Source organism: Prosopis cineraria, unplaced genomic scaffold (genome assembly GCF_029017545.1).
Source record: "Prosopis cineraria cultivar Desert tree isolate PC_DT_omini unplaced genomic scaffold, ASM2901754v1 PC6, whole genome shotgun sequence".
In the NCBI taxonomy this organism is placed as follows: domain Eukaryota; kingdom Viridiplantae; phylum Streptophyta; class Magnoliopsida; order Fabales; family Fabaceae; genus Prosopis; species Prosopis cineraria.
Genome location: NW_026555337.1, coordinates 8757304 through 8773269, shown reverse-complemented (window position 1 = coordinate 8773269; position 15966 = coordinate 8757304). Strand labels below are relative to the sequence as shown.

Below are 15966 nucleotides of genomic sequence, written 5' to 3'. Positions count from 1 at the left end.
ACCTCTGATTTGCGTAGCCTCTCTTCTCTGATTTGTGTCGCCTTTCCTCTGATTCACGCCGTGTTCTCTGCTTCGTCGCCTCTCACCTCTGATTCGAGTTGCTCATTGTGGGTCCTCTGATTCCTTCACGTTCTGCTGTCTCTAAGGTATTTCTGGTACTTGTTGACGTTGTTTTCTTGTTCATTATATGAGATTCTTTATGTCGTTCGCTTAAACGAGTTTAGTGGGACTGGTGGATGACATCTTAGATAGGGTACTCTCTCATTATCTGAATAGCTCGTCTCTGTGGTCACTTTACTCACCAAATTTGCTTTAAAATATTGCACTGACCTGAGCTTCTGATAGTTGTTCATAATGAAATTCTATGTTTGTAATTAAAACCTGTTAATGGACTGAAAAGGAAAATACGTTAAGGCATATCTAAAAAAGGAAAACCTGTTAATTCTATGTTTATTTAAAATATGTTTATAATGAAAACTTGTTGATATTTGTTATATGATGCTCCAACCTTTTTGAAATTTATTATTTTTAATGTATTGTGACTGTTATTTTGAATTAGATTATGAGTGATTGAATATTATATTAAGATTTATAGTAGTTTTATATTTTAAGTCAGAAATTTGTATTTTATGATGTGAATTTTTAATTTGTGGATGTTATGTTGAGTTAAATTATTTTATATTTTTTTGATAAATTATTTTATATTTGTTTTTAAGAATGATGGGTAGGGCAGCGTGAAAGTGCCCAGCCCGCCCAGCCCAAAATGAGAGGGCTTTTTGTTGGCAGGGTTGGGCAACAGGCTACATTTTGTAGCCTGTATATTTTTTGGGCTGGGCATTGGGCAGGGGCCTGGTCCAGCCCAATCCTGCTCATTCTTTGGTGCAGTGCGTTTGGAAGCAGGCAATTTTCATTTCAAGATAGGGCGCGAAAAACTTTTTTTTTTTTTTTTTTTTTCTAATACAAGGACGCAAAACACTGGGTAGACACAGAAAGCAAAAGAGCAGAGGGATTTGGTTGAAAAAGCATAAACCCTAACTTCGCACCAGCTTGTCACAATATTGATGTTGATTATTTCTCCCTGCAGGTATGCTCCAGTTACAGATATCGAATGTTTTTCGCTTCTCTGCTTTGTTCCCCATGTCTTCTACGCTGATTGGATCTTAATAATCATCTTTTTTTTTTTTTTTAAATTTTCGTCAAGTTTGATGGCTTACTGAGGGTATGCTCTGTTCTTCACATATTACCGTTTCTAAAGCACTGTAAGATCTTGTCACTCTCCTTCTCTTTTTGGCTTTGAGTGGAATAATGGAAACCGGTGTTTTTACTTATAGAGTTGGCTGCATTTCAATTTTTGACTGTGGCTATTCTGCCATTTTCTATCATGCTACGTTATGTTTATTCAAACTTAGAATTAGTATTCAGTCTGATTAGTATAACATTTTTTCTGTTTTCCCCTTTCCCTGGCCTTCCATGAAGAAAATTCAAAGATATCCAGTTTAAATTTCAGTGCTTTGCTTGGGCCTCTCAGTAATTGATCAAGGGATATATGTGCTCTTATTTCAGCTTTTATAAGGTCTGGTTTTTCTTTCACAGGAATCTTGGAGTTTTAGCTGTGCGAAGGTCATTGAATTTTCAAAAGAAATTCTCTTACAAGTATTTTCATGGGCAGATAAGAATGGAATCTAATTCTAACCATAATATAGTAGACAGAAGAGCGGAACCTAGAGGTTCTCTGATTGTCTTAGAAGGCTTGGATCGTTCTGGGAAGTCTTCTCAAAGTAGCCGACTAGTTTCATACTTGGAGGGACAAGGGGTCTCTGCTGAATTATGGAGGTTTCCTGACAGATGTACGAATGTTGGGCAAATGATATCTGCTTATCTTAGTAACACGTCTCAATTGGATGATCGCGCTATTCATCTTCTCTTTAGTGCAAATCGTTGGGAGAAGAGGTTGGTCATTTTTTTTTTTTCTATTATCAGCTACATCTACACTTACTATCTAGTTAGTGTTCAGGGCTTGAGGTGTTTTTAGTCAACAAATATGTTTTGTTATCTGTCTAGATTATATTACTTGTACACCTGAAAATATGTACCTTAAGGAAGGAGAGGTGGGTAGCAGAATGGTTGGTTGCAACGGTTTCTGAAGTAATAATCTACGTATGAAGTTGGTCAAATAATGAGCCCTTCTTCTGCAACCAATTTGGGACCCTCGTTCTTTATATTTGGAGAATGGAATTGTAGCTTGAGAGAAATAAAAACAAATTCTTAATTCATGACAGTGGGCTTACTAAGTTGCTATATTTAACTGCAACGCATATGACAGATTCTGTGGAGAGCAGGATAGCATGAAATGGAAGTTTTCTCTTTTGTTGCTAGAGAATGAAGCTGGCATTGAAATCCCATCAATGACATGGAGAAATATGAGTTATCAGAATAACCTTTAGAAGATAGACGGTTAATTCTTTGTGATAATTATGAACTATAAATTCTGGCAATTAGAGCATGCTTTGTTTTTTTTCATTGTTAGCATGACCCATGGTGATTCAATTCACGATGTTGCTCGTCATGTGCATATGTGATCAATGCTCTATGTAGTGGATGGCTGAGCATGAACTAGGAAATCCATTGCATAAAGTTGGCGATGCAGTTCTAGTGACTATACAACAAATCTGTTCGGTCTTTAGTGATGTCTAACTATATTCATTATTCATTAATTAAGGTTGATGGATGTTTACCTGTAGTCTATCACTGAAATCAGTGAAAATGAAACATAAAAGTAACAGAACAAGGGGGAATGGGGAGCTATGAAGGATTCAAAATATTTCCGTTTTTTAAAACTCTTCCCTAAAACTTTCTTTTGTTGTTAACAATAGATGAATTCCATGAAGCATGGGTAAGGCTGAAAACAAGCCACACTCATGCTTGGTATATATGGGGTATGGTTGTCTTGAATACAATTAAAAAATGTACCCTCTATCCAATCTTCAACCTTAGTAGTGAAGTCAATACTGGTGCAGGAGTAGGAGGAGGATTTCTTAACTCATGGTGTTGGGTGGTTGGAGGCTTTAGTGTCTCTCTATCATTAAGCTTGAAGAGAGAGAAGTGAGGACGTTTTCCACCATGGTTAGGCAAGAAGATCTTGAAGATGATTGATTGAGGGCTAGATGGGTTTTTGAATGCTTACAATTTGTGTGTGGGAACATAACATGGTGTATGATGTAAAAAAGTAAGTAAAAAAAAAAAAAAAGCTTCTGGTATGATGATATAAAAAAGTAAGTAAAACAAAACTTCAGGTTTGACGATGGTAGCTGTATGGGACAGCAGGCAGCAATGGCACAGTAGGAACAACATCAACGCCATCAATGTCAAAACCAGGAGGAACACCAACAGTAGCAGTGACAATGGAGGCAACATCATCCATAATTATCCTTATGATTGTACTAAAACAATAAGGAAAAGGAACCTTGAAGCATGGTGATGGTCATAGCCCTTAATTCCTTGCAATAAGACATATCTTACAAGATTCAAGAAGTTTTTCTATTTTAATAGACGACAGGGATCAACAGAGAATTTATGGTAACCCACAGATAAAAGAATAGAATATACTTCCTTCGTTAAAATGTAAGGTATTTTTAACCGAATCTCACCTTCCAATAAAGTAGTTACCTACTTTCAAACTAATCCTATTTTTTCATATTTATCCCCACTAAATACTCTACAATAAATATAAAGTCATTCATCAATTTGGGCACTTTTGGTAAAAAAGCAATGATTAAACCTTAAAAGATTAAAAATGCCTTACATTTTTTAACATCCAACTCCTCAAAAAATGCCTTATATTTTTGAACGGAGAGAGTATATATATATTACTTTTGGAGGCGTAGGCTCAAGTGTGGTAGGGTTTACTATTATATGCAACTTAGAGTATGACCAGTGGTTAATATCAAGAAAAATAGGAGATTAACATTTAGATGGAGGAAAAATAGGTTGGCAAAAAAAAAAAAAGATGGAGGAAAAACGGGTGAGGAATGGCTAGTGGAGCAAAAATAGGAGAAAACAGAATCAGCTGACGTATTTTAGCATTTAAATTGGTCAGCTGTACTAGTTCAAGATTTCAAGTAAGCACCTTCAAAATCATTGTCCTCTTATATCCAGGTGGCACATAATTTGAAATTAATTCACGTTCTTACTTATACTAGTTCAATAACTGATCTATTCAATGCTAAAATCCCTCTGCTAGTTTTTCCCTATTTTTTTTCTTCTCTACCAGTTCATCTCCTATTTTAGTATTATATGCATATGAAATGAACTAGAGCCAAATAAAATGATCCTTGTGTTCGTGCTTGAAATCTGAAGAATTTTCACTCGGGGGGACAAGTCAGAGATTATCGCTAAAACTAATTTTGAACTTCTACTAAGCTGGCTAATTTTTTGGGACAGAATAGTACTTTGACAAAATTGATAAGCTTGTTCAAGATAAAGTATCAACCATTTACATTTGATGGAGACATCATAATCTGCATTACAATCCTGTAAATAAGATGTCTGTCAGTTATTGATTTATTTATATGGATGTGGTATTTGTAGGATGAAAAACGTATTTTGAAGAAGTAAATATTAAATTCCAAACCTGGGTGTTTTTGCAGATCATTGATGGAAACCAAACTGAAAGCTGGAACTACTCTCATTGTTGACCGTTATTCTTATTCTGGAGTCGCTTTCTCATCAGCCAAAGGACTTGACATTGAATGGTGCAAGGTAAACAGTTTGCATGATAAGTTAAGCTAGGGGACTATTCGTTTTAGAACGGTCTAGGTAAGGTGTTTGTTGTCTGTGTGGAAAGAAAATTGAATTTTATCCTTTGCAGGCACCCGAGGTTGGCTTGTTTGCTCCAGATGCAGTGATATTCCTTGACATATCACCAGAGGTGACCTAATGATCTTTTCTCATGGCCATTAAATAGTGTTGCTAGGTTATGTTTGAGACACCATCTTAAAGCTGCTTTCCTTGTGAGTCTTTGAATTTCTAGTTTTTCTTGTATGCAAGAAAAACATTACAAGTATCTACGTCTTTATTTCAAACCTTGCTTATTTTCTTAAGCGCATAAACAATAGCACTGGTCTGGGATTTCTCCTTTTTGCCCCCTCCCCAAGTACATGAATTTATTTGAATGTCTTATTTCACTGTTGGTTGGCCAGCATATTGGATCTTGGTCCTTGTATGTAACCCTTTTTTTTGGGTCTGTACTCTCTGTTTCAGAAAGCTGCGGAGAGAGGAGGTTATGGAGGTGAGAGATATGAAAAGCTGGAGTTTCAGAAGAAAGTTGCTGAAACCTACAAAGTTCTCCTTGATGCCTCCTGGAAGGTAATATGGTTTTCCTCCCAAAGCACAATGCTTCTGTTTTTAATTTTTAATGCTTTTCTGTAGCTATCGGTCTTGCCCTATTTTAATTAATCGTTTTCTTCATTCTGTTTTTAATAGTTTGGTTATCTTGTATGCTTGGGGAAACAGATAAAAGTAATTTTGACAGGTGGAAGAACTCTCTTGAAAGAGTCTACAAGGTTTGAATAAATATCCACTTACAAGACATAATGACAATACCGATGCCATTTTGATTGTGTGGAAAGAATTTCACATGTCTTGGTTTTGAGTCATATGTTACTTCTTTTAGTCCTATTTATAAGTCATTTTAACATATTTCATTAGAATTTAAGAAAACCTTAAAATTTATTAATTTTGTCTGAAAATTTAGGGAAAATTAGTCATTCATTCCTTCAACTTTTAACTTGGTTATGATTCAGTTCTTCCAAGTTTAACTTGTTGCAACTCAGTCCTGAAGTTTGGCCTGTTTAAAAATTAGATCCTTGCCATTAGTAAGTGGTGATGACTCTGTCAGATATTGCTTACATGGCATCTATGCAAGCACCCCATCAGATTTATGTGGCATAGCATTAAAAAAATGAAAGAAAGAAATGACGTTGCAGAAGCAGAGGAGGCAATGAGTGTGGGAAAGGTTGTGGAAGCACTGAGCAAAATCAAAGATGGGGAGGGAGGAGATGTTGAGAGTGAGAAGCCTAGTTCTAGGTGGTGATGGTTTGGGAGAGAGGCTGCATTTCTGGACGAAGATGGGGATGTAATGGGAAGAGAGAGGAGCTGTGGATCGGAGGTGCCACAGAAGTGGCCAGTTTGGGAGATTCGAGGATCGGAGAGATGGGAGGGAGGGAAACAGAAAAATGAGTAGGATGAGAATGAGAAGGCACGAAGATGGATGTGAGGAATGTTCCATGGCAGTGCTTGGGTTGGGGGGAGAGAGTAATTAACAAGTGAGAATGAGAGGTTTGATTTGATGAGAAAAGAGGGCGGAACGGGAAATTGATCACTGCCAAGTTTGATCTTTTTGCATTTGGTTATGCTTCATCCAGTGGCACTCCCCTAATTAATTTTGGAAAATTTCCCCCTTTTTCTTACATAATTTTTCAATTTATTGCCACATAAATATGATGGGGGGTGTTGATATGGGTGACACGAATGCAATATTTTACACTATCACCACCATTTATTAATGGCAGGGGTGCAATTTTTAATCAGACCAAATTTCAAGGACAGAGTCATGACAAGTTAAACGTAAAAAATTGAGTCATAACCAAGTTAAAAGTTGAAGACCAAATGACTAATTTTTCCTAAAATTTAGTAAGTTTTTAATTTTGTCCATATTAAATATACATATGTTAATAACATATTGTCTCTTATCAACATTTAATGGAAGGTAAATGAAGAAACTTGTGATAAAAAACATAATGATATGACTTATAAATAGAATAAAAAAAAATTCTATCTTATAAATAAGACTGGAGGGAGCTTGTTGTAAGAGTTTGTGTTCATTTAGAATCCAATAATTCTTAAATATGGATCTATATATCTATATATAATATAAAATTTATAAGAAGCTGATGGGAACACAACAGTGATATTCCACTAAAACAGGAATAATCAATACAGCCCTCTTCATGTGGAAGAGGTAAAAGACAATAAAATGACTTATCAATCCTAGCTCCAGCACTGGAAATGAAAGAAACAGCAACTAAAGATGTCAGAGGCTCTCCTAAGACTACATACTTCCAATCTGCCTTCTCTGACGACACACAACCCTAGAAAACTAACTCTGGTCACCTACATCTGGGCCAGTCTCCGTTGGGCTGTCTTCTTGGGTTTAGTTTTCTTCCTCTCTTACACTTGGCCCAACTTACGGGTGGCCTCATCAGAAGCCAACCGTGAGTCATGACTAGTGTGGCTCACTTTAGACTTTGTGTATTGTATATCACTTGCATTCTTGTTAGTTGGTAGTATTAGATACCAAGTAGTTGTCAGAAACAAAAACAACATAATAATTACTCAAGGAATTGTTGCGATTAATGCTTGTAACTTGTAAGTTTCTTTTTTTGGGTGCAGTGGGGTTCTCAGTGCAAGTGTTTGATCTGCATACTGAACCTTCTGTTTCTTGTTTTTCTTTCTTCTCAATTTCTCCACTTGCTTGACGCAGGTTGTGGATGCTGGCCAATCCATAGAAGATGTGGAGAAACAGTTGCAAGATATAGTACTTGATTGTGTCATGGAATGTCAGAAAGGAAAACCTCTTTCCCATTTGTGGCCTATCCAGCAGGCCAGATAATTTCCAGACTCCAAATCCAATCTGCTATCCCAATCCAAATCCACACACACACACACAATTTCTGAACACTTCTGCTTTTGGATTCCCTGCACACAGGAGGTGTTGTGCAGAGCCTACACAGTGGGGATCCAACGGCCATAAATTATGTTTTTGATCCAACGGCTACATAAGCTGTCATGTAAACCGCACTGCAAGCTGATCACGCGCGCGCACCTTAACCCTGGATCGATAAATTTGATTGGGTCACGTAATCTATTAGGAATGCAATATGTGTATCCATGATGTTCTGGTTAAGAATTTATTTGCTCATATCGAATTCCTGTTGGTGTTCAAATTTGCAGACTAGTGTCCTGATTTGATATGAGGTTTGAATGCTACAGCTTTTGGTAAAAACCAGACGATGGCAACTTGGAACTTGCTCTAGTAGGCTTAAATGTGGCTGCAACATGAAGGCTCATTCTTTTGCCCAAATTTATGTGGGAATCTAAATCAAATTTTTCATATTTTTATAACAATACATTTGAAGGGTTTTTTTTTTTTTTTAAACGTCATTATGTATGGAGTTTTATTCAATTTGCCATTGAAGATCAAAACGCCGTATCTTATGATGTGGGTCATTTGTTTATTTATTGATAAAAAAAGCTAAAAAAACAAGACAGCAATCAAAGCAGGATCAGCTTAGGATTCTGCCTCTTGTGCATGTGGGAGAGAAGCTCCTCGCAACGAGGCCATGCTTCCCTGCTCTGGACTACGATCTCTTCATTCGTATCACGCCCAACTTGATTACTTTCAACTGTCACTTTTCAGCATGCTCTTCTCAGTTTTTAATGTAACTTTTAACAATTTTTAGGTCTTTAATATAAGATAAAATTTAGAGTAATCATTTTTTCATTATTACACTTTGTTTATTTATTAAGATTTGAATTCTTAAACATTAGTGTATTATAGTTTATAATTGCAAATGAGAGTAAAATTGAAAAATTATGCAATTTTTAACAATTTTAAGAATATAATTATCATGTCTTAATAACTATGAATATGAAATTGGTTAAATTTGTTTTATATAAAGGACCGGAAACAGTATAATTTTTTTTTTTGAAAAAGGAGTTAAGTTAGATTATTATTTGCAACAAATGTGTATTGATTTATACAAAGTGCTCCTATTTTCTGTGATTTACATTAAAAGTTATTAATGCGAGCAACCAATCAATCAATACGAGTAGTTTAAAAAATACTAAATGTGAAAAACAGAGAAATTAATGTTAGAACCAAAACAATCTCTTCATGTAACTCATGCAGAGAGAAGCTCCACCACGTTAACTGTTCATTCTCCTTCCACGTCAACGTAGAATAACAGAGTTTGGTAGTCCAATCTTTGAAGCAACCCCCAATAACAAGTGCCAGATTAATAGTGTTCTTTTCCGTATAATCTTCATCGCCGGGAGCAGAAATTATCTTTTCAAGATATTGAAGGTGAATGATAGATCTCTTGTAATTAAGTTTCTATATATATAAGGATTAAGATTCAAACTCCCAACCTTTTATTTGTATCACTGCAATGTATTAGAACAGGCAATACTTGTATGTATGTATTAAAATAGCTAAAAAATGATTGCTATACACTCCTTTATTCTTATTTGTAAAGGAGAGAGATAATGTTAATTTTGATCCTATTTTTAAGGACATAAAGATAAAAATGAACATAAAAAATACTAATGAAGAGCCCTATAAATGCTATTTGTCTTTATTAGGGGAGATGGCAACAACTTATTAAATTTTAAGATAGAGTTAATAAGATTTAGAGCATCAAAAGAGTTAATGAGATTTAAATTTTTTTAATTCTGATAAAACAAGGTAGAAATGATTTATGAGTAAGATTAGAGGCAATACAAAGATGAAAATACTCATAAATACCTGTACCAACTCTTTCCAACGTTGAGGTCCAGAAAACTTTTTCCAACTTCACATTACATGCCATCAAAATAATGGCCTGAGATAGCTCTTTTTTTTTTGGCCAAGAAAAGCACTCAGGTTAAATTAAATAAATGTTTTAATGCAGGTGTTGTTTCGTTTTTCCCTCTTCAAAGACTAATCAAGCATAAATGATCTATGTCCAAATTGAATTAATCTATTGCTTTAAAATTCTTGCTTTCTCTCTCTGTTTATTATTTTTTGCCCCCCGCTTGTTTTCCTCGTTAATTTTTTTACCAGAACTTTCCTTGTTAATTTGACTTTTGAAAATTTGTTCATAAAAATATAGGATAGGCCCCATTTTTGTCCCATTCATTTCCCGACGAGCCGACTAAGTTGAATTAGATTGCCAATTCATTTAATGCAATGGATGCAATGAATCGTAATAAAAAAATAATTCCAAAAAAATAAATAGTAATTAGTATTTCAGTATGTCTATAAAAATTTGTAAAAACTCATAAATACTGTAATTCATTTTAAACTCTATACAGATCAACCAATTTATTCTAATTATAATCATACTATACCAAGAATTTTAAAATTGATTATCTCTTCATCTTGATTACCAAACATATCATAATTTTTTAATTGAAAAGTTTATCGATTAATATGTACCAAAAGAAATTATCAGAATGACTGAAAAACATGCTAAACTAAAACCTCTAAGAAAAAGGTATTACGGTATTTAAAAAAAGGAAGAGAGATCTAAAAAAATTTAGCAGTTTGCTGGTAAAGGAAAATAGGATTATCTCGAATTCTTCGCCCCTCAAAGTCATAGAGGAAAATTAAAATAAATAAAAATAAATTCATGTCTGTTTATAAAAGTATACTAAAAACCAATCATTTTGAATGTTTGCTCCTTGTGTGATATCCTCTCACATACATAACACTTTATAGGAAAAAAAAAAAAAAAAAAAAGCAAAGAGAGAGACCCTCACATTATGGGTCCAATTGTAGAGGATGCACATTTAAAGCAAATACTAATCCTCTGTTTGGTTCGGGCAGTGGGGCGAGAAATTTTTTTAATAAATTTGATTTTTAAAAAATGGACAAGTGAGATTATAAAATTTTAATATAGGGAAGACGTATGAGAAATGAGTAAAAAATTAATTAAAATTTTTCAACTTCACTTCTTCAAATTTTTTAAAACTGAATTCGTTAAAATTTTGCATCAATTTCCATCTCATCCATTCCCATCCAACCAAACATGGGATTATTTGTATGTTTTTTGGAATACAAGGCCAAATGAGAATTAAAAAGACGAGGACAAATAAGCTAGAAGAGGATTTGTACACTTTGGTGTCGGTGGTGTTAAAAGAGTTTAAAAATTGTATTAAAAAACAAGAGTTTAAAAATAGCATTCATATAATGAGCTTGATTATTTAGCTAGTTAGCCTATTTATTCAGCTATTTGAAAGTATGATATAAAGTAATGGTCCAATTTCACATGATAAAATCTTTAACATTCTTGAATTTTGATAGTATTTTATAATGCTTGTTTAACATTATATTTTTGAGGACTTTGTTCCTTTTAACAAATACACTAATTTTTAATGTTAAAGACATATTTCCCAGGGTATGCCGACTGTGAGGATGCACTGGGAAACAAAAAAGGAGAAGTGATTTACTTGTATTTGTTTTTTTTTTTAGTGATTTATTAGTAAGTTTTTAGATTTCGTGATATCTTTATACATCCTTGTTTTTAAATGTCAAAATTTTTTTATATCTTTGTATTTTTTAGATTCTAGCTGTTTTAAAAAGTTTAAATAAATATAATAATTTTTTTAAATTCTTTATCAAAGAATGAGTATTTTTTTAATTAAAAAGATTAAATAAACTGCCATATTTTAGGCATGTTTTTTTTATCAAAATACCGATAGTTCGAATTACTTAACGTATCCATGCTATTATTGTATATAATACGATATGTGTCAATACTTTTTGATATGCATATGTAAAGTAATAAAATATTATTTTTTAAATAATTTTTTTTAAATTTTTGGTACATATTTAATGATTTTATATTGCTAGTCGATATTTTAAAATCATTACTTCAAGACATTTTTTAAGAAACTAAATTTTGTTACCGATAGAAATATTATTCCTTTGATTTATAATATCTTTTTATGATTTAATTTTATATCAAATATTAATTTTTTTAAAAAAGGTTCATTATGATCCTAAAAACATAAATATTTTATTTATTTTCTATTATGTTTAAATATTTACTTATAAGTATTTAAATAAGTTTGTATATTTTTAAATTTTATTTTAAAATTTTCTATGGTATGGAAAAACTAATATAGTGGGTTTCATGAATTATTTATAAATATGTGTGTTCATATATGCACTTATAATAAGACGTACCATATCCTACGTTTTTTTAAAACGAAAATATGGATGAATCATACATTTTTTTTAAATGAAAATATTTTCATATATGTATATTCACGTATTGTTTTTGTGTCAGTGTATCATAGGTTCTAAGCAAGAGCACACCTTTATGTTGTGCTGGCAAGGTAGGAGGAAGAAAAAGTAAAAAGTAAAAGAAAATAGTAGAGGAAAATGGTGCGTCTACATATATACATATATACATACATACATACATATATATATATATATATATATAAATTTTAATTTTTTAATTTTATAAAATATTATTTCAGTTTTTACTTTTTTAATCTTAATGCTGTTAGTTTTAAATGATTATTTTTATCTCAATTATTATTATTTTAAGCAAAATAAATTTAATGTGTTAATACTTAAAAATATTTTGTTAATATTTAAAAGTTAAATGTAAGAATTTTGTGTGTGGTTAAATTAATAATATTGTGATTAAAAATATTTTATAAAATTAAAAAAATAAAATAAAATTTTGTATAAAATTAAAAAATTAAATGTGCACTTTAATTATGTGAATTTTTACCTTTGTTTTTTTTAAATAAAAAATCTACATATTTATTTTGTAATCATTTACTGATCTACCAATCCAAGCAAGTGAATCCAAATTATCATTATCATTAATTATCAAGTATTAATTAATTATTAATTATTAAGTAATTGATAACAATTGTAAGAGGTTATAATATTCACAAGTGATAAATCCATATTCATGTAACTCATGTAGGTTTCATTTAAGTGCATGAAACCAACTCTCATTATGATGGTAATTCTAATGAAATGAATTATGATTCATGATAGATTAAATATAAGATCTCGAGATCTGACTCCAACAAAAAAAATAAGAGATCTCGAGATATAAGGCTGATAAAAAAAAAATTTGGAGAGAGTTACCTAATCTAGAGTTTGTTAAAAAGAACTAAAATTTATATAAAAAAAATACATTGTTATAATTATAAATTCCACTTACTTCCGATTTTATGCAAAACCTTATTTTGGTGAATCACAAAATAATAAATATAAATTATAAAACAAATTGAGTTGGAAACAAAACTAACCGGAAAAGTATCGGGCGCAATTGATCGCGACGCAGGGGCACGGACGAAAATAATTGAAATGTCGTGTCTTGTTTCGAAAATGATAATACTGTTTCAGCACCATCTATGTTGCCACAGCTTCTTCATTAGGCGAAGGCGCGAAGCCACAAAAGGCTGTCTTTTGCTCTTCCTATGCTATTCTTACTGCTGGTGTCGTCGGGTCTTTTTCTTTCTTTTCTTGCCCGAAAAGAATTTTTTTTGCGCATGAGATCAAACCGATTTTCTTTGAAATTTCAGTGGCTAAGTCGCTGATAGTGGGGATTGATTCTTTTCGCGATAAACATTTCGTTTTGAGCTCTATAATGAGCCGATCAATCGAGCTGCCGCCGCTGCCCCCCTATTCGTTTCGGAATTCCAAGTCTTTTTCTCTCTCTCTATTATTGTTATTGTTATGATTGTTGTTTTTTCGTCCCATGAAACCCGCATGAACACTCTCTCCTCACACTTTCGCAGAATCTTTCGTGTTTTCTTTTCGCTGTGAACAGGAGGACTGTTTATTCAGGTAGCAATTCTCATTTGATGGACCCTGACGTTGTAGAGATTCCTCCCCCAATTCATCGGCCTTCAAAGCTTCTGAAACAGAAGGTAGAAACGGTCTGTGAAGCACTTGTTTTCTGTGGAATTTCTAATGTTTTTGCTTCACGGGTCTGAAAATTGTGCAAATATCTTATCTTTCTTTTACGGGTGTTCAGAATTTGTGTCGATTGCCAATGTTTTGGGTTGACCCGTGTTTCATCGTTGCTTTGAATTCATAGTCATGGTCCCCAAAATTTCTCGCTTTATTTTATGGGCACTAGTTGTGAACTTCGGGTAATCTATCATTGCCAGGGACGGCTTGTAATGAGTTGAATAAGTGAGGCGAGAATGCTTGATCGTACTATTGGAACTGGAAGTTCTGGGTATTTGTTGAAAGTGTCCAGTTTTGTTCGGCTTGTATATTGATCAGGGTAGTTTGTTTCAAGTCTTGAATAAGGATGGCACTATTTCCCCCTGAAGTGGTTGATGTTTAAGGACTCCTGCTGTAATCTTGGAGTCTATCTGCTGCGTTGTAATGAATCTTAAGATGAGCAGTCAGGATTTCATTTTAGATGTCACTGTACCTATGATTATATTGTTTTTGAAGGTTTTGCTCACAATCTGATCCATCGGTAAAAATTATATTTGGTAGGCTATATGTCTATGTGAATACATTTTCTTTTGAAATAAACTTTCTAGACTGCCCTGCTTGATAAGATTAACGCATGATTTGTTATTGATGTTGAGGACATATAAGCTTTGTCTCTATAATCCACGCTTGATTCAAAGTTTCCTTCTTGTATCGTTGTTTCTTTCTTCCTGCATTGTTCCAATGCTGGGAATATGTGCCTTATAGACCTTGGACAAGTTTTTGTTGTATGGATTCCTCTATTTAAAGGGGAATGTAAAACTTGAGGAATGATGCTATATAGCAGTGTAGTGGTGTTGGGGCTGAAGTTGTGTGTTGGTTTCTAGAATCTTCATGGGAATTTATTTGTCCCTTTAAGTTTAATGTAGGAGTGTCTATTAACTTTTTTGTGATTACATGCTTAAGGGGTTCTCCTTACAAATTTTATTTGGTCATGATCAGTGACCTTGTTATTTTGATAGCTCAAATTCCTTCTCCGTTCATTATTCAATTCCAAGATATTCATGCTTTTCTTCTATATCAATAAAATTTTTTCTTTATTAAATAAACAAGGAAAACAATTTCTCTTAGAAAGAGTTTTTGAAGAGTTATTATACCATGAAAATTAGCGCGACATTCTGCCTTTAGATGGTTGCTTCTCCTAATATTTATAATTTGATCTTCAAGTCTGAAGGACTTTGGCATTGGGGTGGTTGTGATAGAGATAAATTAATAATCCTAATAACCATTCACTTTCCTTCTCTTCAATGACTTAAACGTCTGAAATGAATTATTTCTTGACATAGTTGATGTTTTCTGGTTTTGTGAGGAACAGGATCTAATGCAAAATAGTGGAGTTACTATATTCCACTGTATTCTTCTGTACAATATGATATTGAAGATTATCATTTGATATATAGTTCTAAACAGCACAGAACAGTTTTCGATTATTGAAAACTTGCCCATAGAAGGCTATAGTGTCTGATTAATTACATAATTCTATTTCTCAATTTTTTACCTTATAAGTTGCATAAGTACAATGTGTTCTGTATTGCCTCATTGGATCTATTTTCTTGCTGCCTTGTTTGTGTAAGATTCCCTGGATGTCTCTATGAGTCTGTCTCTTCTTTCTCAGATATCTCTGACTCTCAAATATTTAATATTGTCTTTGATTTTTCTAGGCTATTATTGGTGATGTGATTGACATTGACAATGATGAGGACTCTGCTGATTTAGTGTTTATTGGTGAAAAAGTTGGTGGAAGCAACAAGGGAAAGGTAATTGAAGCCATTCATAATTGCTGTGCTGATAATTTAGCTTTACTAAAATGAAACATGATTTAACATTATGCTTGGTTTCCTTTTCAGGAAATGTCCGATGATATTTATTCCCCCCCTACTTTGGAACAATTCGGACAAGCTAGTGGGCTTGAGTCCTCCAGTGGTTATGCATCAGTATCACATAACGTAATCAATGTTGATGGTCACAATTCTGATCTATCAAATGATGAAGATGACTACAACGATCATTTTGCAGAAGAATTCATGGATGTTGATGAGTATGCAATGTTACAAGCACACTTTGACAATGTGGATATACCTGCTGGAATTGAGGCACCCATTCCTTGGATGTCAAATTTTGATCTAGATCTGAAGAAATCTGAAAGTAGTTCTTGAATCCTTGGG

General features: G+C 33.2%; 2 protein-coding genes across 5 annotated transcripts; both read left to right on the top strand.

Annotated features, from left to right (window-relative positions):
• The first annotated feature begins 948 nt into the window (after positions 1-948).
• Positions 949-8274, top strand: LOC129313684 (thymidylate kinase). Of its 4 annotated transcripts, none has more exons than XM_054956991.1 (7): positions 963-1084; positions 1202-1259; positions 1594-1950; positions 4647-4758; positions 4868-4927; positions 5260-5364; positions 7541-8274. In XM_054956991.1, exons 2-7 carry the CDS (start codon positions 1222-1224, stop codon positions 7667-7669), a joined length of 801 nt encoding a protein of 266 aa, XP_054812966.1. In that variant the 5' UTR covers positions 963-1084; positions 1202-1221; the 3' UTR covers positions 7670-8274. The 4 variants fall into 4 exon arrangements, with proteins under 4 accessions (XP_054812967.1, XP_054812966.1, XP_054812969.1 ...); XM_054956994.1 differs by having other exon boundaries at positions 989-1084; positions 1202-1219; XM_054956992.1 differs by lacking the exon at positions 1202-1259 and having other exon boundaries at positions 949-1084.
• Positions 8275-13195: 4921 nt separating this feature from the next.
• On the top strand, positions 13196-15957 carry LOC129313685 (probable ubiquitin-conjugating enzyme E2 26). The gene is made up of 4 exons (XM_054956995.1): positions 13196-13495; positions 13623-13731; positions 15463-15558; positions 15649-15957. Exons 1-4 carry the CDS (start codon positions 13440-13442, stop codon positions 15955-15957), a joined length of 570 nt encoding a protein of 189 aa, XP_054812970.1. The 5' UTR covers positions 13196-13439.
• Positions 15958-15966: the final 9 nt, after the last annotated feature.